At 40.4% G+C, this 23,939-nt stretch overlaps 1 protein-coding gene and 1 long non-coding RNA gene across 3 annotated transcripts; one reads left to right on the forward strand and one right to left on the reverse strand.

Annotated features, from left to right (window-relative positions):
• Positions 1-887: 887 nt before the first annotated feature.
• LOC5571106 (ADP-ribosylation factor-binding protein GGA2) lies at positions 888-22,262 on the reverse strand. 2 transcript variants are annotated; one of them, XM_021855768.1, is made up of 7 exons: positions 21,898-22,262; positions 21,664-21,824; positions 21,464-21,601; positions 20,776-21,250; positions 2,758-2,820; positions 2,058-2,535; positions 888-2,000 (listed from the first exon to the last, which is right to left on the reverse strand). In XM_021855768.1, the coding sequence occupies exons 1-7, from the start codon at positions 21,929-21,931 to the stop codon at positions 1,250-1,252; spliced, it is 2,100 nt and encodes a 699-aa protein (XP_021711460.1). In that variant the 5' UTR covers positions 21,932-22,262; the 3' UTR covers positions 888-1,249. The 2 variants fall into 2 exon arrangements, with proteins under 2 accessions (XP_021711460.1, XP_021711461.1); XM_021855769.1 differs by lacking the exon at positions 2,758-2,820 and having other exon boundaries at positions 21,898-22,253.
• Positions 11,842-14,749, forward strand: LOC110679855. The gene is made up of 2 exons (XR_002502756.1): positions 11,842-13,569; positions 13,641-14,749. It is a non-coding gene; the product is annotated as an uncharacterized LOC110679855 (long non-coding RNA).
• Positions 22,263-23,939: the final 1,677 nt, after the last annotated feature.

Genomic DNA, 23,939 nt, shown 5'->3' on the forward strand with positions numbered 1-23,939 from the left:
CGTCATCTCATTCTGTAGGCGGGCCCGGCCATTAAAAGTTCAAAAAGGAATTTAGATTTTTAAATGATGTTTAGATCATGGTTTTGGCTGATTGAAGTTAAAAAGTGTTGCAAGTCACCCCGTTTGACGGTACCACCCGATCACGCGTCTCTGCACACCACCCATCACTATGAAAACTGTTCCCAGCTCGTGTGTGTTACTGCAGCTCTGGTAGATGGTATGATTACCTCTAGACGTTCACACCATTGATCCTTTCGAACACACTCTCTGCAACGCTACGATGCCGAATCTGAGGTCTATCAGTGCATCAGCGAGTATGCGTGTGCACCCGATGAAGTTTAGAAATTTACATATAGTTTCACGTACTGAACTTCCAAACGCTAGTCCCTTCACGTCGCTGTGGTCTATGCCGATTGTCCCGGTTGACACCGATCCACTAAACTTTCGGAAGACCATACTTCTAAATGTTCGGAGGGCCATAGTGCACAGTTTAGAGTCCTTCTCGGGCACTCGGAAGATGATCAGTCTCCCCTGAAAATACGCAGTTGTGAGCCACTCCTAACATGGAATACAGACGCTCCAGGTTTGAAGAAGCAAACCTCCCCTTCCTCGAATCGGGTATTGCAACCATATTATGACTCTACAGAGTATTAACGGACTAAAACGGTTTTAGTAAAACCCATCATGACAAAGATAATAAGATTGTAGAAAATGCACAAATTAGCTCACTATAAATATATGTATACTTTCATATAATTTCCGCATAAATTCTGTTGATGTCCATGTTTTGTTTGCGTAAAAGCTGTACTGCACTCATGATTTAATCACATCTGAACCAATAAACAAAATCGTTGGCAAATTCTTTCGAAGTAATACTACAAGAAATATTTTATTTTTCAGTAATGCGATACATTTGATATTTTTCGGTCAAATTTTAAGATAGGGTAATGATTTATTTTTTACAATACTAGTTAAAATAATCGACCAGCTACTAACAGCTCGCGTTAAAGCAATGCATAAATATGATACCTCGGACATTTTGGTACGAAAACTCAAATTCTTTCCATTTGCATCAGGATATAAGCCCTGGTCTCGCCAAGATATTCGTGCAACAACTAAAGCAGGGCCCGATTGTTTTATCGAAAGTTTTTAAGGAAAATTTTGAAACATCATACCTCGTAATCACAGTCTACCATTTTTTTCCGCTTATTTTATGATCAAACGAGACATGCATAGCACAAATCGATCACTATTCCCTTACGAAAGGAACATCTTTCATCACTATCGAGTCCTTGATTGGATCCGGATCGTCTCCAACGCAGTACGTGAGAATACAGGTCAGGTCTACGGGTTGCGCGGAGGGATTTGCCAGCAGAAGGACCTGTGTGATGCCATCAGCCGGTGGTCGGAACGGTTTCGTACCGGGCAGGCTTGTACTGGATGCAGGCAGCAGTCGCAGTTTGCAAGGCTTCCGAACACTGGCATCGAAGTGAAAACTGGGAATTTCTTCTCGGCCTTGATTGATTGTGGAAATTACTATCACGGTTACGTCCGGTCTCGGGTGGTCGCTGGCAAAGTTGAGCGTTATCTGAAGGCCATCCTTTTCGTTAAGTACCGTCCGGGAGGGCTCCCGACTGGGTTGAATATTGTCTAGGTCAATAACTATTTCGGCTAGTGATTTGAATTCTGGTTTAGATTTGGGAGCATCCACTGACACAGGTTCTGCAGGCGCTGATGGAATCGGAACAGGAACTTCTACGATAGGTGTGACTGGATTTAATACTTTATCATCGTCATCACTTGAAGGGATTTCATTGGGCTGTAAAACTTCATCTGATGACGATTTTACACTAGATTGCGAGAGAAGAGTTGACTTCATTCCACTGACCAAAAAGTCTAGATCAGGTAGCGTTTTAATCCCACTCGTGGTTTCCAGCTTGGTGCTGTTGGTGTTAGAACTGGAAGGCTTCTGGTTTGTCTCAATATTTGAGGGTACCGATCTGAAAGATGATGAACAATTTTAGATTTGGATTTTCGCCAATGTTTCTATAACTCACTTGATATTGACAATCGCATGGCCATTTGAGCTGGTCTGCATGCCACTATACTTGTTGAAACCGTTTGTAACGGTTGGTCCCAGAAAATCAAACTGGGTGTTAGACCCATTGCTCATCACGACAGGGGTTAGTATGGTATCACTATTGACAACTGATGCCGACGAGGTAGAAGAATTCACTTTCGAATTCGCACCATCAGTGCTAATAGAAGCGGAGAAAATTTCGCTGAGATCATCCATTGCATTGCGTGCTGGTTCGCTACTTGAGGGAATGGTAGAAATATCGAATAGACTATCAAGTGGATCCGGTTCGGAAATGTTCGGTGAGTATGCAACCGAATCGGAGATTTTGAAATGGGATGCAGATGAAGTAGCTGCCAAACTAGTTGGTTTGGGTTCAGAAGCCGGTGCCTTTAATATCAGATGCCGATATTTGTCCAGGACTTGGGTTAGATTATCATTGACCTCGAATATTTTCTCTGCAAATATTTAAAACAAAGCTGTAAGCTTACACTTATCAAAACAGTAACCGAAATAACTGAAATATGAACGATATAATAAAACTAGTTATCAGTTCACTCCAAACTATCAAATCAAACAAACATATTAACATGCCAATCAAGAAGAACGCAAAGCAAACTAGAATGAATGAAAGAGTCTAGAGAAAGCAAAAAAGGAACAATAAAAAAGACACTACTAACCAAATTCACTGGCTAGGCTCCAAAATTTCGCTAGATTCTGTACTCCATTTTGATGGGATAGATCTGAGTTAGCATGGGTGAACAGTAATTAGGAGAATTAGTGGATTTTGTTTTCTAAATTCCGAGATAAATGCGAGCGATGGTATACTACAGAGGGACTTAAAACATGTGCATTATTTACAAATCGTTGAAAACCAGAGGGATATAAAGTATCATTGAATATACTACCCATCACAAGTACGAAGTCGCTTGAAAATTATTGTAACACTTAGGTGAATATTGCGTCATCCCCCATAAAAAGCTTAGCATCTAGAGTTACCACATTTGCTCTAATCGGAAAGAATACATTTTTTTCAACTTTGTTGAAGAGTACGCTGAGCTAATTCGCAAAAATCTAGAATTCAGTTTGCGTATAGGGTTTGTTTCTTATGTTTACCATACTCAATTTTTTTCAAATTTTGAAGTCGTTGAAATGTTCCTATTGACTACCATAATATAGGTTATGCGTCGGAAAATTTGAAAATTAATTATAAGCGCGGAGCTTCTTTTTTTATCTTTATTAACGAGATTTTTAGCCCTGGGCTAGTTCATCTCGGGACCAACGGCTTTACTTCCCTTCCGAAGGAAGTCGTCACTGAAATTTTTAGTTTCTATCTCGGGGATAGGATTCGATCCCAGGTCCTCGGCGTGAGAGGCGTGTGTTCTAACCACTACACCAGGTCCGTCCCCTACACGGAGCTTCTTACTTTACTCAATAAAACAGTTCTGTATTAATATTTCTATAGATCTATCGAATTGTTAAGAACAAAATTGTTTTCTCAGTTTGTACAATTTCTCGTCAAGCTCTTGACGTTCTATTTAACATTGGAAGAGCCTCTCTTGGTGGCGCAATTATATCTTCCGATGCGCGCTTTATACAAAACGGTACCTAAGGATATTGTATTACGATTTTACTTTTCCAGTAAGGTCTAAAAGTGTAGTTATTGCAGCACTACACCGCAAAACCGAAAACGACATAAAGATGCATTAAGTTTTAAAAGCTTCAGAACGGAAAGCTGTTTGAAGCTACAAATAATTTGTGTGTGCTCGAAATATATCTAATCATAAGTTTATTTTATAAGTTTGTCAGGTTTTATAAGTTTATCAGGTTTATTCAATAAATATCGGATTTGATCCTCAATCTTGAATGATGTTTAAAGAAGAGTTGCTTTGATCCCATTTAGCAATAAAAGAATACTTAGTACGCAATTTTTACCAAAGTGTACGTTTGTTAACCCTAGAGGAACATTAATGAAGCTATATCTTAAGGTGCAGATGAAACGAAGCCAAACTTCAAATTTTCAAGAGCACAGATCTGGAGAACCAAACATCCGTTTGAACTGAAAACCTAATCGATTGGTTACCGCCAGCTGGTGACAGATCCGTACTCTTGAAAATTTGAAGTTTGGCTTCGATTCACCTTCACCTTAAGATCCTGATTATCTATAATGATGCAAAGTTGTTCAGCAGGGTGCATCGAACAGGTGGGCAGTTTGTAACGCAGTTCTGCCGCTAGGTGGCGCTAGTAAGCGTACAAAACAAAGCATTTTGAAATTGTTCTATCTCTTGATTCAAAAAAAAAAAGCTGAAAGTTTGAGTCTTTGGCAAAGTTGTTGTACTTCTATGTATGTATGTAAGGGTAAGCACTCATTGTTGCATGGTACAGCCGTTAGACTTTAGACTGTCCGCTTTATATGATGTAATCCAGTTGATTGTTTCAGTTCATTGCTATTATTGTATTATTGTTTACCTGAGGCATTCCAAAAATCATAACCCAGGTACTGGTCACCGATACATTATTTGGTTTTACATCAATTATCTTGATAAAGCCTCGCCAACAATATTTCGCCAATTCACTCGGCTCATGGCCGCTTCTCTCCATCCTCGACTGTGACCCACGCTCTCCAGGTCCTGGTGCACCTGGTCAATCCACCTAGCTCGCTGCGCCCCACACCTTCTTGTTCCGAACGGATTCGTAGGGTACACCATCTTTACAGGGTTGTTATCCGGCATTCTTGAAACATGCCCTGCCCAGCGTATCCTTCCAGCTTTGGCCACCTTCACGATACTGGGTTCGCCGTAGAGTTGAGCGAGCTCGTGGTTCATCATTCGCCGCCACACGCTGTTCTCCTGCACGCCGCCAAGATCGTCCTTAGCACTCGGCGTTCGAAAACCCCAAGAATTTGCAAGTCCTCTTCGAGCATAGTCCACGTCTCATGCCCATAGAGGACTACCGGTCTTATGAGCGTTTTGTACATCGTGCATTTTGTGCGGGGGTGAATCTTTCTTGACCGCAGTTTCTTCTGGAGCCCATAGTAGGCACGACTTCCGCTGATGATGCGCCTTCGTATTTCCCGACTAACATTGTTGTCAGTCGTCAACAAGGATCCGAGGTAGACGAACTCGTCCACCACCCCCCGTCTTTCGTAACACTGCTGCCTAGGCGCATGTACTTTGTTTTCAACGCATTCACCATTAGCCTGACTCTTGTTGCTTCGCGTTTAAGGCGGATGAACAAATCTGCCACCGTTTCAAATTTTCTCCCAATAATACCCATGTCATCCGCGAAGCAAACAAATATTCCGGATCTCGTGGAAATCGTGCCTCGACTGTTAAGTCCGGAACTCCGCACGACACCTTCAAGCGCAATATTGAACAACAGGCACGAAAGTCCGTCACCCTGTCGTAGTCCCCGCCGAGACTCGAACGAACTGGAGTGTTCGCCCGAGATCTTCACGCAGTTTTGCACATCGTCCATCGTTGCTCTGATCAATCTTGTGAACTTCCCGGGAAAGCTGTTCTCGTCCATGATTTTCCATAGCTCTAATCGGTCGATACTATCGTATGCCGCCTTGAAATCGATGAACAAATGGTGCGTAAGGACATGGTACTCACGGCATTTCTGAAGGATTTGTCGCACGGAAAAGATCTGGTCCGTTGTCGAGAGGCCGTCGTTGAAACTTGATAACTTCCCACGAACTTGTTTGCTATTGGTGATAGACGACGGAAAAAGATCTGGGATAGCACTTTGTAGGCGCGTTTAGGATGATGATTGCACATAATTTTCGCACTCCAATTAGTCGCCCTTTTTGCAGATAGGGCATATAACGCCTTGCTTCCACTCCTCCGGTAGCTGTTCCGTTTCCCGGATTCTGACTATCAGTCGATGCAGACAAGCGGCAAACCTGTCCGGACCCATCTTGATGAGTTCGGCTCCGATACCATCCTTGTCAGCGGCTTTGTTGTTCTTGAGCTGTTGAATGGCATCCTTAACTTCCCCCATCGTGGGAGCTGGTTGGAAACCAACTGTCCGCTGTGCTGAAGTAGCTGTCCTGATCTTCTGTGCCTGTGTTCTCTGCGCCATTCAGATATTCATCGTAGTGCTGCTTCCACCTTTCTATCACCTCGCGTCCGTCCGTTAAGATGCTCCCATCCTTATCCCGGCACATTTCAGCTCGCGTCACGAAGCCTTTGCGGGATGTGTTGAGCTTAGAATAAAACTTCCGCGTTTCTTGAGAACGGTACAACAACTCCATCTCTTGGCATTCCATCTCTTCCAGGCGGCGCTTTTTGTCCCGGAATAGGCGGGTTTGCTGTTTCCGCTTCAGTCTGTATCGTTCCACGTTTTGTCGCGTACCATGCTGCAACATTGCAGCCCCGCTGCATTCTTCTCCTGTAAAACCTCCTGGCACTCTTTGTCGAACCAATCGTTTCTTGAGCTCCGTTCCACATATCCGACCATGCTTTCGGCAGCGTCGTTAATGGCTGCTTTGACTGTCCTCCAGCAGTCCTCAAGAGGGGCTCTATCTAGCTTGCCCTCGTCCGGCAACGCTGCCTCAAGATGCTGCACGTACGCATTGTGGACATCCGGTTGTTTCAGTCGCGCTAGATTGTACCGAGGCGGGCGTCGGTACCTTACATCGTTGATGACAGATAGTTTAGGGCGCAGTTTCACCATTACCAGGTAGTGGTCGGAGTCATTGTTAGCGCCACGATAGGCTCTGATGTCGGTTATGTCGGAGAAGTGCCGTCCATCGATCAAAAAGTGATCGATTTGCGATTCTGTCTGCTGAGGTGATCTCCAGGTGTACCGATACGGGAGGCTGTGCTGGAAATAGGTGCTACGAATGGCCATATTCTTGGAAGCGGCAAAATCTATCAGTCGTAGGCCGTTGTCGTTCTTCAGCCGGTGGGCGCTGAACTTTTCAATCGTCGGTCTGAACTCCTCCTCCTGGCCAACCTGAGCGTTCAAAACTCCTATGATGATCTTGACGTCATAGCTTGGGCAGCGGTCGTACTCGCGTTCGAGCTGCGCGTAAAATACGTCCTTGTCATCATCAGTGCTTCCGGAGTGTGGGCTATGCACGTTGATTATGCTGAAGTTAAAGAATCGACCTTTGATTCTTAACTTGCACATTCGTTCATTGATACCGCGCCTTTGCATATCACCCATCACTATGAAAGCTGTGTGTAGTGCCACAGCTCAGGTAGATGGTTTTTTTTCGTCTTAGCAATGGGGGGATAATCTGCTCAACAGACCCTGGACCAAGGTCCGGGAGTGTGGGGTTGGGACCATTTACTACATGCAAGCAGTAAACAGGACAACACCCCCGACCCAATAAACCATTCCCATTGCCACCAAACCCCAAGCAACCAATAGTTCGGTTAAAAGGGCATGTTTTGGCTTAATCAGCTCCCTTTTTAAGTAGTTAACCGAACTTTACAGTTTACATAAAGTTCGTTTAAGTTTTATTGTTACCTTCAAGTACAAAAGAAGTTCAGTTCAAACTTATTCTGAACTTTCAAGTTGTTGATGAGTTCATAAGTTACTTCTCTGAGAATGAAGTTCATTTAATATCCATGGCGTTCTCTTAATCAGCGAAAAAGTTTCACTGAAACTAGATTTGTACCAAAAGTGAACTCTGGAGTTCACTGCTTAAGTACAATCCGAACTATTGGTTGCTTGGGACCCTTCGTCTCTCCGGGACCACCAAGAAGGCATTGCTTTGGAGAGGGGCTATTGCACACCGCAACCTCAAGGTTAGCTGCGTAGCCATGCAGCAACGAACATCGATGACACGCTTAGGGGGGTCCACCAAGGTAGCATGCTGGCGCTTTACCAGCTTCCCAGGTGGTCCTTACCTCCCATTGTCCGCTGAAGGCGGACAAGGTCAACCACAACGCCCGCGCCCAGCTGTACCGCAAGTATCAAGAACTGATACTGCGGGCTCCGCAATTTGACCTACTGATGGCTCAAAACCTATCAGCTAGCACCAGCTGGGATTGCTGACGAAGGGGCCTCCACCTGCCCCGAACAACCAGAGGCTCGTATCCAACCCAGTAGGCCGGCACCACGACAGCAACGTTACCAGGATGTTCTCCGCGCGGCTACTTAATCGCTGTAAGGGTCGATTTCGACCGTAGTGCACCGGTATGACCTACGTAGCCGACTGCGAATCCTTGGACCACCTGTTGCTTAGCGTCTGCACTATAGCCACTCCTCGAGTCCACACGCCATCTCCTTTGGAGTTCCGAGACGATGTGGGTGATAGCCGATGAAACGGCATTCCAGCCAAGCTCGTCTCCACACATCCTCTGAACCAGATTGTCCAGAGTCGTGTCCCCACCGCATGTGGCAAACATGCGGTCACGCATTGTGCGGAAACGCGGGCACACGAACAAAACGTGTTCCGCCGTTTCCTCTAAACCTGCTCAAACTGGACATTCGGGAGAACCCGCATGACCGAAACGGTGTAGATACTGTCTAAAGCAACCATGGCCCGAAAGGACCTGTGTCAGGTGGAATGTTAGTTCCCCATGGCGCCTATTGACCCAGATATCTACCCTCAGAATCAACCTGTGATTCCACACTTCCTTGGTGGAACTGTCCCACGCACGCTGCCATTTGACCATAGAGGCCAGTCTGGCAGTCCTGCGCATGCCTCTTGTGCCGCGCCTTTCGAAGCACTCTATGTCTTCCATGATAAGGATACCAATAGGCACCATACCGGTGATGACGCAGAGTGCATCGTGTGACACGGTACGGTACGCGCTCGCAACCCTCAGGCACATTAGCCTATAAGTACTCTCTAGCTTGCTACGAGTCCAGTTTCCAGTTTCCTGGAGCTCATCCACTCCTCCACAATTGCGATCGAGTGGGTTGCAGTCAATTCCACTTCTTTGATCGATTCACCGTAGACCGTAGACCTCCAGCGTGACCACACCCGCCGGGAATTTTAATCTCAACACCTTGTCGTACATGACATTCCATAACACCGGACCCGGATGGAACCTTGAGGGATTCTTGAGGTTATGTGAAAGCACTTCCGACCCACCTCTGTGTCATAGACTAATACCCGATTCTGGAAGTAACTCCCGAGAATCTTGTACAGGTACTCGGGTATCCCCAGACGCAGGAGCGCATCAGCAATAGCCGCCCAACTAGCACTATTGAATGCTTTCCTTACATCCAGAGTCACTACTGCACAGTAGCGAATCCCCTTCCTCTTACGCTGGAGTGCTATCTCAGCGGTTTTTTGAACCGTCAGAATAGCGTCTACGGTGGAACTCCCTTTCCGGAAGCCGAACTGGTTGCTTGAGAGACCATTTACACCCTCGGTGTACCACGACAGTCTGTTGAGGATGATCTTCTCGAGCACCTTCCCTGCCGTGTCGATCAAGCATATTGGTCTATACGCCGACGGGTCACCGGGTGGTTTTCCCGCCTTTGGCAATAGTACCAGGCTCTGCCTCTTCCACACATCTGGATATACTCGCTCGTCCAGGCATATCTGCATAGCAGATCTGAACATCCCGGGAGCCTCCAAGATTGTAGCTTTGAGGGCCAGGTTTGGAACTTTGAGGGCCAGGTTTTTGCAATCCCTACAAGATCCTCATCGGTTACCCTCTCCTCATCGCCAGCCCTAATCCCCGGCTGCCCTACGAAAGGAGGCCAAGGGCTAGGGTTGTGGCGCGGAAAGATCCCCTCCAGCATCTCTGGAGATTGCTCTGTAGTAGCCATTGCACCTCTTGTCTTTGCCATAACGATCCTGTAGGATTCGCGTTGGCACTCTGACAGAGTCCCTCAAAGCAGGCCTTTTTGTTTGCCCTTATCTCGGACTTCAGCGCGACTTTGGCAGCGGTGAACACAACCCGTCGTTCTTCACGCTCCCCCTCAGTACGTGCTCGCGTCTTCGGCAGAGTTGTTCAGTAGCTCAAATTCTTTCTTTGTTGCATCGTTAAAGTTCAAGATTTTGTAAAATAATGATAGTCCCTGAGCTTCTGGACAACTTTGCCGAAAGTGCCTAAAAAAGTCAAGATCCTGCAGTATCCACAAAACAAAAATTTCATGCTCACTAGCGCCGCCTGGTGGCAAAATATCCTATTCCTTGGCTCAAATAATGATAGCTCTTGAGCTACTGAACTACTTTACCGAAGACACTATCTTTCTAAATCTTTCTAAGTGGTCAGGCTCCTGAGATATTTGCAAACAAAAATTTCATGCTCACTAGCGCCGCCTAGTGGCAAAATTTTGAATCAACTAGCTCGAACAATGACTTAACAATCCTTACCTTACTAAACAACTTTACCGGAGACGCCATCCTTCTAAATGGTACACGCAGAGAATTAACAGTTATTTAAAACAGCAAACATTTTTGTTGCGTACTATCAACTTTTACAATTTGTTGTAAATTAAAAAAATGCGTTTAAGCGGCAATCATTTTAGTCAAAACAAAACAAACATATTGTTGAATTAACTAAGAACAATTTTTACTACACATTTTTTGAAACAACAATAAAAACGTTTTTTCAAATGAAAGCTTTATTTCTTTCTAATTATTATGCGTATCGACCCGCCATTTTGTTTCTTATTATAACCTGTGAAAAAAAAGTCTGACGCGAAGAAAATTTTCGTTTGGGAAGTGCAGATAGTCGATTGTTCAAAACAGTTTTGATATATTCGAGACCACAATAGAAGCTATTTTTGGATAGTTGTATCTTGCTTTCTAGACTTTTTATTCCATTCAAATATTTTCCATTGTCGTAGCCTTTCATTCGTCAGAAGGAAATCGAGCTGATGGTATCGAGCCGTCGTTTCGTCGCGGAACGGACAAATTTCATGCTCCGATTTAACGTCGGGAGATGGCACAGGCACTTATTATCAATTTTTTAATTTACATTACAACGCTATTATTGTTGATCAATTTAAAAAAAAGAAAAAAATGAATGGGAAAAGGAGCAACAAATAGTGTTGTTGTTTCAAATAAAAATATTACTAGATCGAAAACAGTGTAATTTTGTTTTGACAATAAAACGTTTTATTCTAATGTAAAAATATTGTTGTTTCAAAAGAAAAAAATATTAAGATTAAAATTAATTTTGTTGAACTGAGTCGAACCCAGCTGTCAAATTCAACAATAAATATTTTTGAATCAAATTAAGAGTAGTTATTAAAACAATGAAAGGCTATTATAAGCCGGCAAATAATACAGATATATTGTTGTAATAATACAGAATATAATTGACATTACAATTATTTACTCTTCGTATAAGGATCCTGAAATATCTGCAAAACATAAGTAAAACTTCCATGCCCACTAGTGCTACCTAGCGGTCAAATTCCGAATTGATTGAGGTACCATCAGATAGCGCTTCACCTCCAGAACAACTTTAGTAAAGATCCCAAGTTTCTTTATTATCTTGATTTTGAGAAGGCGGCATCCAATAAATTACGTAACGCTTTAGGGGGAGGGAAGAGTAGGCTCAAGCGTTACAGCTCATACAAAAAATCGAAATTTTTCATACAAAAAGCGTAACGTAATTTTTGCGTTACGTAATAAATAGACGCTGCCATATACCGATTTCAAACTTTGGTTTACTCGAACCGTATATACTGCCCATAAATGCATGTCAGTCCCATGTTTGCTGGGTTTCCTATGCACATGGGACAATTATGCGTTTATGGGCAGTATAGTGCGTTCATTATTATGCGATATTTGTTGATTTTACCGTATTATAAAGGGCCTCACTGGAACAGAGCCTGCTTCTCAACTTAGGGTTCAATGAGCACTTCCACCAGAGGCGTCGCGTCCACATGTGCAACATGTGCACTGCACAGGTGAGAGCTCGTTCATCCTAGCCACCTACAATATGTACTACTTTTAAAGTACAGTTCGATAATTTTCTTAATAAAATTAAATTTATTTATTTTCAATTATCTCTCATTCATAGCTTGCAACGAAATTTTCATCTAGCAAAATATCTGTTGTTAAATTTTTGCTATGCAAAAAGCTGTTTTGTGCGACGCACGATCTGGGACCTAATTTTTTCTTCGCGCTCATTGCGATGCATGCTACGCAACACTTTGTTCCACGCTACACTTCGTTGCTGTGACGTCGAAAACCAACGCGTGCACTCTCATCGGGAAACGCGCTGCCTTGTATCGTACACGCAGTTCTGTCTATGTGGTAGAAAGCATTTTGAACTGCAAATGCAAGTGTGTAAGTAGCCAAAGCGTAAACTCTGGCCGGTGCACAGTCTTGCTACATCAACCAACTCGATCAGTGCAAGCGTGCGGATGAGAGAGATAAGAGAAAAATCAATCTACGGGAGAGATATATTTCGCTTGCTCTTTTTTTACCCTAGCGCCTTCAGCAACACCACGCTTGGGGTATGAAAGCAGGTCCGGTGCGATTTTTCCGATTTTTCAGGCGGCTGTCGGTAGGAAGTTTTTTCAAGCTTAGCACTCAGTCACATAACATATGTGGAACTCGTGCTCAAAAAGTTGTACCCAGAAGGCAATTGAAGAATGGTTGAGAGGACATTGAAATGTCACAATCATTATACAAGTTTTCTTCAGACATTTGAAAACATCCTAATTGGGAAAAAGGCGCTTGCAGCAAACAAAAGTGTGCCCAACGGCTCCATTTGTTTTTGCTAGGTAACAATTTTAAATGGAAAACATATTACGTAACTTTTCCCATCAAAATCAAATGGGTCCATTGGGCACACAAATCAAATTGCGCATTAGATATATTTTTTTAGTGGATAATCTTGGTGTGCTTTGTTTTGTTCCGTCTCCTTTCCCGGAGCGTCCAATAATCACTTCAAACAAAAATCGATCCTATTCAATCGCTCCCGGAAGGTGGAGTGCTCCTGTGCCACTTTTTGTTTAGCACCTCAATATATTAAGTATGCATCACGCATCTCTTTCCATTCTCCCTTATTTGTGTAATGTGTTTAAAAATACTCTCACGTGCTCACGTTTGTTCTAATATTTACTGAATTGTTTCCAGGCCAACATCAAAGTTCCAGAAATTGATATTTATTTTAACATTTTTACATGAGTGTCAACACTTCTGTACCATTTATTGTTTTGGACATTTTCGAATGTATGACAAAAGCGCTTGTCGCCCCCCGTAAGATTATTGCCGCACCATTGTTGTCGATGTCGTTTTCGATTTTCATCCTTGTCGGCAGGATAAACAAACCAACGTCAGGGAGATTTTTGTTCGGTCGAACCTAAATTGGGTTGGGACTGAAGCTAATATTCAGGACGGGTTCCGTTAGCTCCAACTTAGGTTCAAAGACGAATTCGGCGGTAGAATATGAAACTGGTATAGAACAGCATTGTCAGCTTAATCCGATCAGAGCGATTACGCGAGTGCGTACAAGTTTTTTTTTTTTGAAAATGCCGTCAAGGAAGTGCTGTTTTCTCGATTGCTGCAGCAATTACAAAACGAGTGGTGTGTCACTTTACGCGTTAGATAAGCGGTACTAAAACTATGTGGAACTTAACATCTACACTTAAATTAACAACGTATTTATTTTCATTCGCTAAACAGAACACCAGAGGTGCAAAAGCGTTGGATCCTCAATTCAAGTTTGAATCTGAATGTCAAACACATCAGGAAAAAGCCGCAATACGTGTGCTCAGACCACTTTGAGGCCTCCGACTTTCTGAATCCCCATGATAAATCCAGAGGGTAAGTTTTGTGTAAAAATAACAGTTGATGAGTCTAAGTAAAACGTCTGTCAGCGAATATTATTAAGAGTATAGCCGGGTAGAAAATTAATTTATTTGCAGCAGACTTTGAACAGAAACTTTTAATGAGCATTCCATTATTATTGTGGCACAAAATTTACTTAACGTTGACTTTACTAACAATTGAGAAAATTGATTCAACGTTACCCCAAAATCACTCAGTACACGCTAACTCGGAAATACCCATTAATGGGTACTTTCGTACCCATTTCCAACTAAAGTGGCTTAACTCATTAAAAGAGTAAAGTCGATTTACTCATTAAAGGGTATTCCCTTTAAACTTAATATAAAGGGTATTTTTCACTCTTGGTGCCATGCAGGAAAATGGGTAATTAAACCCCATTATTTTATGAGCGATGCTGCAGATTGAGGTTAACGATAAAAATACATCACAAAATATAAAATTCAGAAATAAAAGACATTATTTGCAACGTATAGCATTGATTTCTTATATATCGTGCAATTTATTCGATCGATAATTTTGTTACGCCGACGTCTCGACCGAAGCTCTAGATGATCGGCGAAATCTGCGATGTCAATGGTGAAATTTTTGACTCTGCTGAAATTTCGAATGTACATTACACTGCGAGCTGGATTCTGTCAGGCATCGATCATGAGCCATGTCAAAACAAACTGCAGGCGGATGCAAGAGTGCCTTCTTTCGTAAGCGTATTGACCACGTTGAAGAAAGATGCGCGAAGGGAAAGGGCAGGGGCAAAATTAACATCCTTTTTAACATCTGTCGTTCAGTATTTCAAAGAAAATTTCTTCACTTTTCTGGAGTCAAGTGCCAACGGTGTCAAAGATAGATTGCTGAAGAATATTTTGTCAATGGATATGGTACAAGAACTATTATGTAAAGATTGTGCAGAGAAGATTATTGGAAAGTATTTAAATATGCTGATAAAAGCAAAGTTAAATGAACTAAATCAAACTTTTACAGATGTATCAAGATCCAAGAATGACAGCGTTGCGCAAAAGGCGCAAAAATTAAACATTACTAAATAAAAACCAATCAACACATCGTTAGATCATTTTCTAGAAAGTCAAATCCCAAAAACGAATTCCTCAGTATGATCTTCCCCATCAACATATTTGATAATATGCCTTCCATTTTTGTTGTATTTTGTTGATTTTTAATGGAATTTTGCGAACTTCATAAGTCTTGTCGTTCACAAGGGCCAATTTGTGACATTTTTGAGATACCTGTTTTAGTTCTAAATTGTAAAAGAAATATATTTTAATGTCCTATTTGGTGATGATCTTCAGATACTTGGCTTCAAAATACACTAGGAATAGAAAATTTTACGGTTCAAATTCAGCATGTTCGAAAGACTTTTCTCTTGTATCGTCAAACTCAAAAATGACGTTCGCTGAGACCTCTTATTACGTTTTTCTTGGTTTTTCAAATATCTTCTTTGCATTACGTCCTCACTGAGACAGAGCCTGCTTCTCAGCTTTTGTTCGATGAGCACTTCCACAGTTATAAATTGAGAGCTTACTTTGCCAAAGTTGCCGTTTTCACATTTATATATCGTGTGGCAGGTATGATGATACTCTATGCCCAGGGAAGTTGAGGAAATATCCATCACGAAAAGATAATGGACCAACCGGGAATTGAACCCAGACACCTTCTGCATAGCTTTGCTTTGTAGCCGCGGACACTAACCACTCGGCTAACGAAGTTTTACAAATATATGAAATCTGAATGGTATAAAACTTCTTACGCATAGTTCAAGATATTAACCCCTCTACCGGCAGCTTCATTTTTTACCGCAAGAAAAAAAATCAAATCGCGATAACTTTTTTGTTTCTCGGTATTTTTGCCCCATTTTTTCACAAGTTCTCAAAAAACTCTTCTTGTTTAGGAATCTGTGTCGGTATTGATGATTGGTAATCTGGTTTTAAAAATCCAATATTCCTTAGGGGACCGACATTTTCCATATAAAATGTCTCAGCCGGCCATTTTGTTTTACGTCAACGTATCGATGTGTACTATACAATGCCATGTGATAAGGAGCTACTCTGAAAAAATCATACAAATTGGTTAAGTATTCTTAGAGATATCTAAAAATTACGAAATGAGGTTTTTTGTAGTTTTCAAGCCAGCATGGTACCAGCAACATAAATGCTCATTACTCAAAGACGGCTGGACCAAATTGCTTCATTTTTTCACAACATGCTCTCATTAATGTATTGTTCCGAAGAGTGGATATCCGAATACGATAAAAATAATCTAACTTGTAATATATACGTGGGTTATGTTTACGCGTCGGTCCCCCAAGGAATTTCGGAATATCTCTGGATTCAGATGACCAATGATCAATGTTAATACAGATTCTTAAACTAGGAGAGTTTTTTGAGAACTTGTGAAAAACGGTGCAAAAATGCCAGGAAACAAAAAAGTTATAGCGATTTGATTTTTTTTTCTTGCGGTAAAAAATGAAGCTGCTGGTAGAGGGGTTAAACCACGTAGGAGTGCTCAAATAGTTCAACGTAATTACAATGATGCGTACCTTCAAAGTTTGTACGGATAATATGCGGACACCATGTAGCCCACACCGGTAAACGAACAACATTCAATCCCGAGTATTGCCCCAAATAACGTAATTTTGCTAACTTTAGTTTTTCAAGGGCAAGCCAGTAATTACAAGCTCAAGAATGGTTTCCATTCAAAAAGTAAACTATTATGTTATTTCAAAAAAGTCTACGTATTATTTGCAGTTTTTTAACCTTATTACAGGAAAATAAATAAAAATTTCAGTTATTCAGTTGTTTGTTTCTGCTAAAGATCATCTGAATTATATTTGTGTACGATCTAGCGGTCCGTTGGTTTCCAGTGAGCAAGACGTGGGAAAGTGAATCTGGATGAAGAGTAAGATTCCATGTCCGATCAAGAATTTTTAAGATAGGATATCTTCTTTCAACTGGGCACAGGTGTTTTATCACGTAAGATATCAAACAACTGCAATTATACCGGTGATTTTTACCAAATACTATAAGAAATTACCGTACTCCGTTAATTTATTTTACCAAACTGTTCGACTTTTGAGATTTTACAGGAATCCATAACATAATTTAAGTGCATTCCAACTGGAGAATTTATTTAGAATCTTTGCCAACACAATTAGATTTCCGGATTTTTTAAGCTTTACTGTTATTATACCAGCTGAAAATGACGTGCTTCAAAGATCTGTCAAAACGATTTGTTTTTACAATTTTCATTGACAGAACGATGTCCTTTATACCAGTTATACCTCTCTCCTTTACAAGAAAAAGGGGTCAACTTTTTGATGCGCTTTCGCTTAGCAGTTCCACTTATGTTATGTGACTCAGTACTCGCGCTGCTATTTTCTGTACAATACTGGTTAAAAACCTCGTTTTTAACATACAGTATTAGCGCGGTAGTACTTGCAAGCGATAGTCAATCAGATGACAACCTGAAAATTAACTGAAGAGCGGTTGTACCTACCCCTATCATCGCCAGCATCTTGGCGCTTGTGGTGTGTTTTAAAAGCGAGCATGTTTCATGATGCGTGCACTCAGTACACGATGCTACCGATCTTTTAATTCTATGCAAAGATATGTAAGCTATGATTACAGCAATATTGCGCATTTCTTTCACCACTGGACTATCGCAGATGTTTTTACAAGTGCGGAAACGCTAATAAAAGTGCGCAATTGCATCTAATCGGGTAGGTGTCTTCGGGGGACTTATTCTTCGCACATCAAAGACATGATTTGATGCTATCCTGCACTTTTATTCACACTTTCGCACTTATGAGACCGCACTTCGCAATCCAGTGGTGAAAGAAATACCCATTATTAGCTAGAATCCAGTGCATTATAAATCGTCACTGATGACCCACACTGCCGTGAATCGCAAGTCAGTCCCATCTGTGAGAAGTAGGCATTGAGAAAATGGGCTGTGAAGTTTTCAAACTTGTGTTCCATACGAATATTCAAAAAATTCCAGAGGATTGGAACATATTCAAATCTTAATGAAACTTTCATAACTTGCTTAGCACTACGATATATTTACGAGAAAAATATAAAGATGATCAAAACACGGGTCATCTTTGTCTTAGAATTATTTTCATACTCAATTTAACAATTTTACCATAATGATGACTAATCGTTAAAATTGAAAAAAATGTTGGTTGAGTTGATAAATGAAACTAAACAACTCTATTAGTTTTAAATATTTTGAATCAACTGAAAGATCAGAAGAAAAATGTATTTGGAAACGACGGTCAGTAACCACTGGTTTATTAACTTAATAAAAATGGTTTGAACCCAAGGTACCTAATAATGACAAACAAACTAAATTATAAGTGCACAGGTTGACAATTAGACCACGCGACGCCTCTGACTTCCACAGTTATTAACTGAAAGCTGTATTTGCCATTTTCGCATTAGTATATCGTGTGGCAGATACGATAATACTCTATCCACAGGGAAGTCAAGGAAATTTTCTTTACGAAAAGATCCTGGACCGACCGGGAATAGAACCCAGACATCTGCAGTATGGCTTTGCTTTGTAGTCGAGGACTCTAACCACTCGGCTAAGGAAGGCCCCTTCTTAAAAATCAATCAACCTCTAATCAACACTTCAAAACATCAAATATCTAAAACAATGGTTCAAGTAGTTCCCTGGAAAATACGGGTCTACCCCGTTTGGCATAATGCCAATTGGCATAATGCCGTTTGGCATACAGTCGTTTGGCATAATAGTCGTTTGGCATAATAGTCGTTTGGCATAATAGTCGTTTGGCATAATAGTCGTTTGGCATAATGGTCGTTTGGCATAATTTGAAAAAGGAAGATACTGCAGTGGTACAGTCATATGCCGTACCATAAGAAGCGTCATAAAATTCCATGTTCCTTTATTTTTTCAAATGACATCGAATAACTTAGGCGTTGGATATATTTTTGTTAAAGATGCGCCATAATATCCTGGACTTAATGACCCCGGAAGTCATGTATGATGCAATTCCAAAAGAGCTTTATTGGATATTGGTTTCCTTCACTGAAGAAACTGAAGTTATATTATTCATAATACCTTTCGTATGAAACAGTATTTTCCTAGCTGAAAAACATTTCATACGACGCGTATGATTTTCATAACTCGGTTATGAAGAACATACGAAATAGATTCAAGATTCATACGCGGTTCTATAACATTTCATACGAGGTGCTTATGAAATCCAAACCAAGCCTTGTTTGAAAAATATCATACGTTTTTCTTATGAACCGAGCATCAAAACGAACAAAATGGCGTTTGAACAAATGAAGCTCGCGAGTTTTAAAGTTCTGGTGAAAACGATGGCTATGTTTAAAGGTAAATAGTAAAAGAATAATATTCAAATTCATTTGTTAATATCGATAATTCTATGTAGAGTGGAGCAAATATGGCGGCTCTGGCTAAACTTTGTTTCGGGTAATGGCAACAGAATGGAAATGCAAAGTTTTTTGAGCATGGCATCGAAAACGTGAGTTTGTTTATTAGGTTTAATATTATGTTTTAGTAATTGATAATCGACTATCTTCTTCAGAATCTGTCCAACTTATCAATAGTGAAGAAGAAGCTGCCGGCGAGCGGTGCCAAGCTTTTTCCAGTTCTTACAACGGCAATATTCGATTGGATGACAATTTCAACTGAAAAAAACTATTGATTTGTTATGAAACAATGACAAAATGTATACTTTCTGATGAATGGTTATTTTCTCTTTAAAATTTGGTTGTATAAATTTAAGAAAACTACAAGAACACCTCTTGTTATAATTAAAATATTACAAAAGGAATAATAATATGAAAAAATTTACATATATTTTCATATAAAGAACATACTTGAACATACTGAGCTACATATAAGTACACTTTGATGTTCATAACAAACATCCTTAGATTTCATACGACACTTTTATGAAATCTATACTACTGTACTATAAAACTCATACCATACCACAAGCCAATTCGTTCATAGCGCCATCGTATGAAATTTATAATATTTTCTTATGGTAAAATTTCATAGTCGTTTCGTATGGAAATCGAAATATTTTTTTCCTCAGTGTTGAAAAATGATAATTAGAAGTATGTCCTATCACTAACTGACAACGGAATGTACGATCGTGAGCAGTTTATACACACCCCTTTGCTTAATGGAAGGAATCAAATGATCAAATTCAATGTTTTTCACAATTATGCCAAACGGCTATTATGCCAAATGGCGATTATGCCAAACGACCGTTATGCCAAATGGCATTATGCCAAACAGCTATTATGCCAAACGACTGTATGCCAAACGGCATTATGCCATACGGGGTAGACCCGGAAAATACAATCCCAAGCTCATCGATGAAGGATTTTTGGGATAAATTGATGAAGGAATCTAATGTTTAAAGTATTCCTGATGAAGTCTCTGGAAAAAAACTCGAAATTTCCTGAAGCACGTAGAACAGCATTCACTGCCTGCACAAAGAGGAAAAACTTACTTTAGGGAGACCTTCTTGGTTGAAATGAGAGACTATAAAGAGCATACATTGAAAATGAAACTTCTTAGAGCCTTACATAAAAATAGTCACAAAGTCTCTAAAAAGAGACCTGCTACCAGCCTTGAACACTTCGTCTTAGCAGATACATAATTAGAATTTCGACCTTTTTCGATATATAACGATGCAAATTTAGCTCTTTTGAGGTGATGCTGAGCTTTTTGAGGGGTGATGCAATATTCAACTGAGTGTTGCAAAACTTTTCCAACCGAGTCCTTACTTATGACGGGTAGTGTATGTATCTAAACTCTGGAAGTCAACATAATGCCCCAATGATCGATTTTTACAACGGATCCAGAAGAGGTAAACTGAACGCAATTTCGAATGATTTTTATACAGCTTGGAGCGAAAATATTCCATTGAGCGATTAGCACAACCACTTACCTAACATTCCTTCACTATGCTGCGTTTCTTCCGCCAGGCGAATAATCGTGGGATGCATCCCTTCGCATGATTCGAAAATTTCCCGAATAATTGCCAGCTCATCGTCGGACGTCTCTCCGGGTCGATACTGCGCAAGCATCTCATCCAGAAGTTTCGTGTTCTCGGCTACCTTTTGTAGCTCTGCGAATCGTCTGTTTTTCATATGGGTTCGTCGTTCGTCGTCCCGATAGAAATTCTGTATAAGCAGATTAGCCTTATCTCTATCTTCCTGTTTACTGCTGTTGATCAGCTGCCGAAGTTTGGCAAACTCCTTTTCGTCCAAGCTGCTTCGTGATTCGTTCTTAGGTGTGCTCTTCACTACAACATTTTGCTGAGGATGGTGTTCAATTCCTTGGGTTTTTAATAAATTGTAGGCTTCCTGGATTTTCCCACAATTTTCGTATTTGTTGGTCCAAGTCAAAAGAACATTCAGTATCTATAATTAAAAAAAAGTTTACAAAATCCATATTTAAGGTTTTAAGAAAAAAAATCATATTTAAGGTTAAAAAATGAGTGACAGAATAATACGACCAATACATCAAAAACTTAGCCCTAACAAGGTTTAAGATTTTTCCTGTTTATTTTATATTTTCCTGTGTATAAAAAAGGGTGGTCATATCATTATGATAAGCAGTACCTATATAATTACCTTTTCCGAAACCTCCTTGGGTGTCTTATCGCCATCGAACTTCTTCGACACCAGTTTGATCAGCTCATTCAAAAAGCGAAACTTGTTGATCTCTGACCGGAACTCCTTCCCACACGTCTCCATACATTCCTCTAGGGCCTAAAATCGGAACAACGTAAAATACCTTCGTATTCAACTGTATGTAAACATATCATTCCTACATCAAGTGCCAGCAGTGCTTCCTTGCTGTTTCCCGATTGAATCCGGCCGGCCAACAGTGAAGGGGCCACTGTTATCAGCGATGGATCCTTTTTCAACGTAAGGCAAAACTGATCGATTGCAGAAATGTCGAGATCGGCATTTTTCGGATTGACTGCTTTCCCTGTGAAAAGGCAGAGGAAAATTTCGCCGTTTCTGTTCGACCAAGTAAACCAGCCTTATTCGACGCTACTTACGTAAGTACCCATCTAGGATTGTAACCGAGTCCATAATTTACCAGGAAAACTCAATAAAAATGGGAATAAACACCAATTTCACTGCTAAAATGTTGGAATAAAATTGCACTGTTGTTTTCGTCCTCCGCTGCAGAATAATAATCCGATTTTTTGCTGCTCTCCTTTTGCTCGCTGTCACTGGTTCTCGGAGATGTGAGACGTTTCTCTTTGGCTTAGCGAATAATGGGGTCAAATGAGCATGTCCATATTTTTGTATTAAGTTTTAGAGATTCTTGAAAAGTCATGTCCCAAAGTGCAATTCATTTTAATTAAATATTGTTCATAATTTTATATAAGCAGTAGTATACAAGTGGAGTAATTTGCACATTATTTCGGTAGTCCCCGATTGCTGTAAAAGAATTAAAATTTTAAGTAATTTCTCCATTCACTGCTTAATTGTATCTGGTTTAATTCTGTCATTTAAACACGTTTTTCTTTTCAGTTATATCACGCCACGATAATTATATGACTTTCATACATTTTACATTATTTGATAAATTTTATAGGGTGCTTTTCATTCGATTCATTCATTTTCTGCTATGTTTTAGTTAGATTTGATTGATAATTGAATGACAAGAAAATACTGCTTCATTATGTCACGCCTCAGTATATTACACCAAAATGTTTGGGATTCGTGGTCGAGAGTTTATTGTAATTAAAAAATCGTGAACTGCTATAATTGTTAATCAGAGTACTGACGATAAGCAAAGATCGATCCGATAATTTACTTACGCTGATCCAACTTTATCGGCTCTAATCGTATCGCGATAATTATCATAAGGTAAGTAACACAAATAGGCCAGGAGAAGTGGATGAACTTGTCATTCATTTTCCAGTCAATTTTCAAACAAAATCTACTTTTTCTCTGCTATTCACTATAGGTGAACCACTTCCCTGGCCTATGGACCAATGCACGAGTTCACTAATTTGACGTTTGAGCGGTGCCGAATTCACTGGTTGCTATGGTCCCATAAATAACACAGCACCGCTAAAACGTCAAATAGTGAACCCGTGCATAGGTCTATTGTTGCCACCGACGGGACGTGAACCCATGTCCATTGTGCTGTCTTTAGTTTACTACAATGGGCCGTATGAATAAAATGTAGTAAAGTTGAGTTTACTACATTCTCGGTAGTAAACGCTATATGTGGAACACGAGTGGAAAATGTTTGTGTCATTTTCCTTTCTACACCTTTCGAACATACTACAAACAACGCATTGCTATGAATAAAGGTATCATTTACTACAAAGCTACTGGTAGTTAGCCTCAGAGGTTGCTACACATGCTTTGAGATTGCCGAATTGAATGGAATAATTTACTTTTGAGTAAAAATCTTGGGAAAACGATATGAGTTTTGATATTTTGGAAGGTATTTTGAGTATTTCTTAGGAATTCGGAGGTTACGAAAACATTCATCCCGCCAATTCTGAGATTCCGGTAAGATTACCGGCAGTAGCAATTTGTAATATCCATGAGAATTCTGGCATTACGATAATTATGTTATTTTCTAGGATGTCGGTAGGAATTCAGATATTTATAATGTAATTCTGAATTTTACGTGTAAATTCTGACATCTCAGATTCTCAGATTTCCTTTGGAATTCCGGAATTCCTGTAGAAACTTTGGGATTCCGATAGGGATGTCGGATTTTTTATGATAGTTCTGGAAATTTGAATGCCATTCTAGGAATATTGCGGAAATATTAGAAATCTGGTAAATACTCTAGAATTGGGGTGGGAATGGGATTTCGGACATTAATCTCTTGGAATTCTGTGGGTATCTTTGAGACGGTATTTCTGTAAGAATCTCTGAGATTGCGGTGGGATTCCTGCGAATTATTGTGTGAACATTTGTAATTCTGGAAACCAATCTTTGTAATTATTGTAAAAACCTTTAAGATCCAGTTGATCTCCAGTTCCGTTGGAATTTCAAAGCAAAGCTTTAATATGAACCTTTTGAATGTCGGTATATATTTATAGATCTCAATGGGATTTTTTGTGAA

The sequence above is a fragment of the Aedes aegypti genome, chromosome 3 (genome assembly GCF_002204515.2).
Source record: "Aedes aegypti strain LVP_AGWG chromosome 3, AaegL5.0 Primary Assembly, whole genome shotgun sequence".
In the NCBI taxonomy this organism is placed as follows: domain Eukaryota; kingdom Metazoa; phylum Arthropoda; class Insecta; order Diptera; family Culicidae; genus Aedes; species Aedes aegypti.

Coding starts and splice junctions, on each gene's coding strand:
- LOC5571106 (XM_021855768.1), bottom strand. CDS start 21,931: ATGGACTCGGTTACAATCCTAGATGGGTACTTAC. Junction 21,825..21,897: donor AATCCTAGATGGGTACTTAC/GTAAGTAGCGTC, acceptor GCCTTTTCACAG/GGAAAGCAGTCAATCCGAAA. Junction 2,821..20,775: donor GCATAGTGAAGGAATGTTAG/GTAAGTGGTTGT, acceptor ATGCTAACTCAG/ATCTATCCCATCAAAATGGA.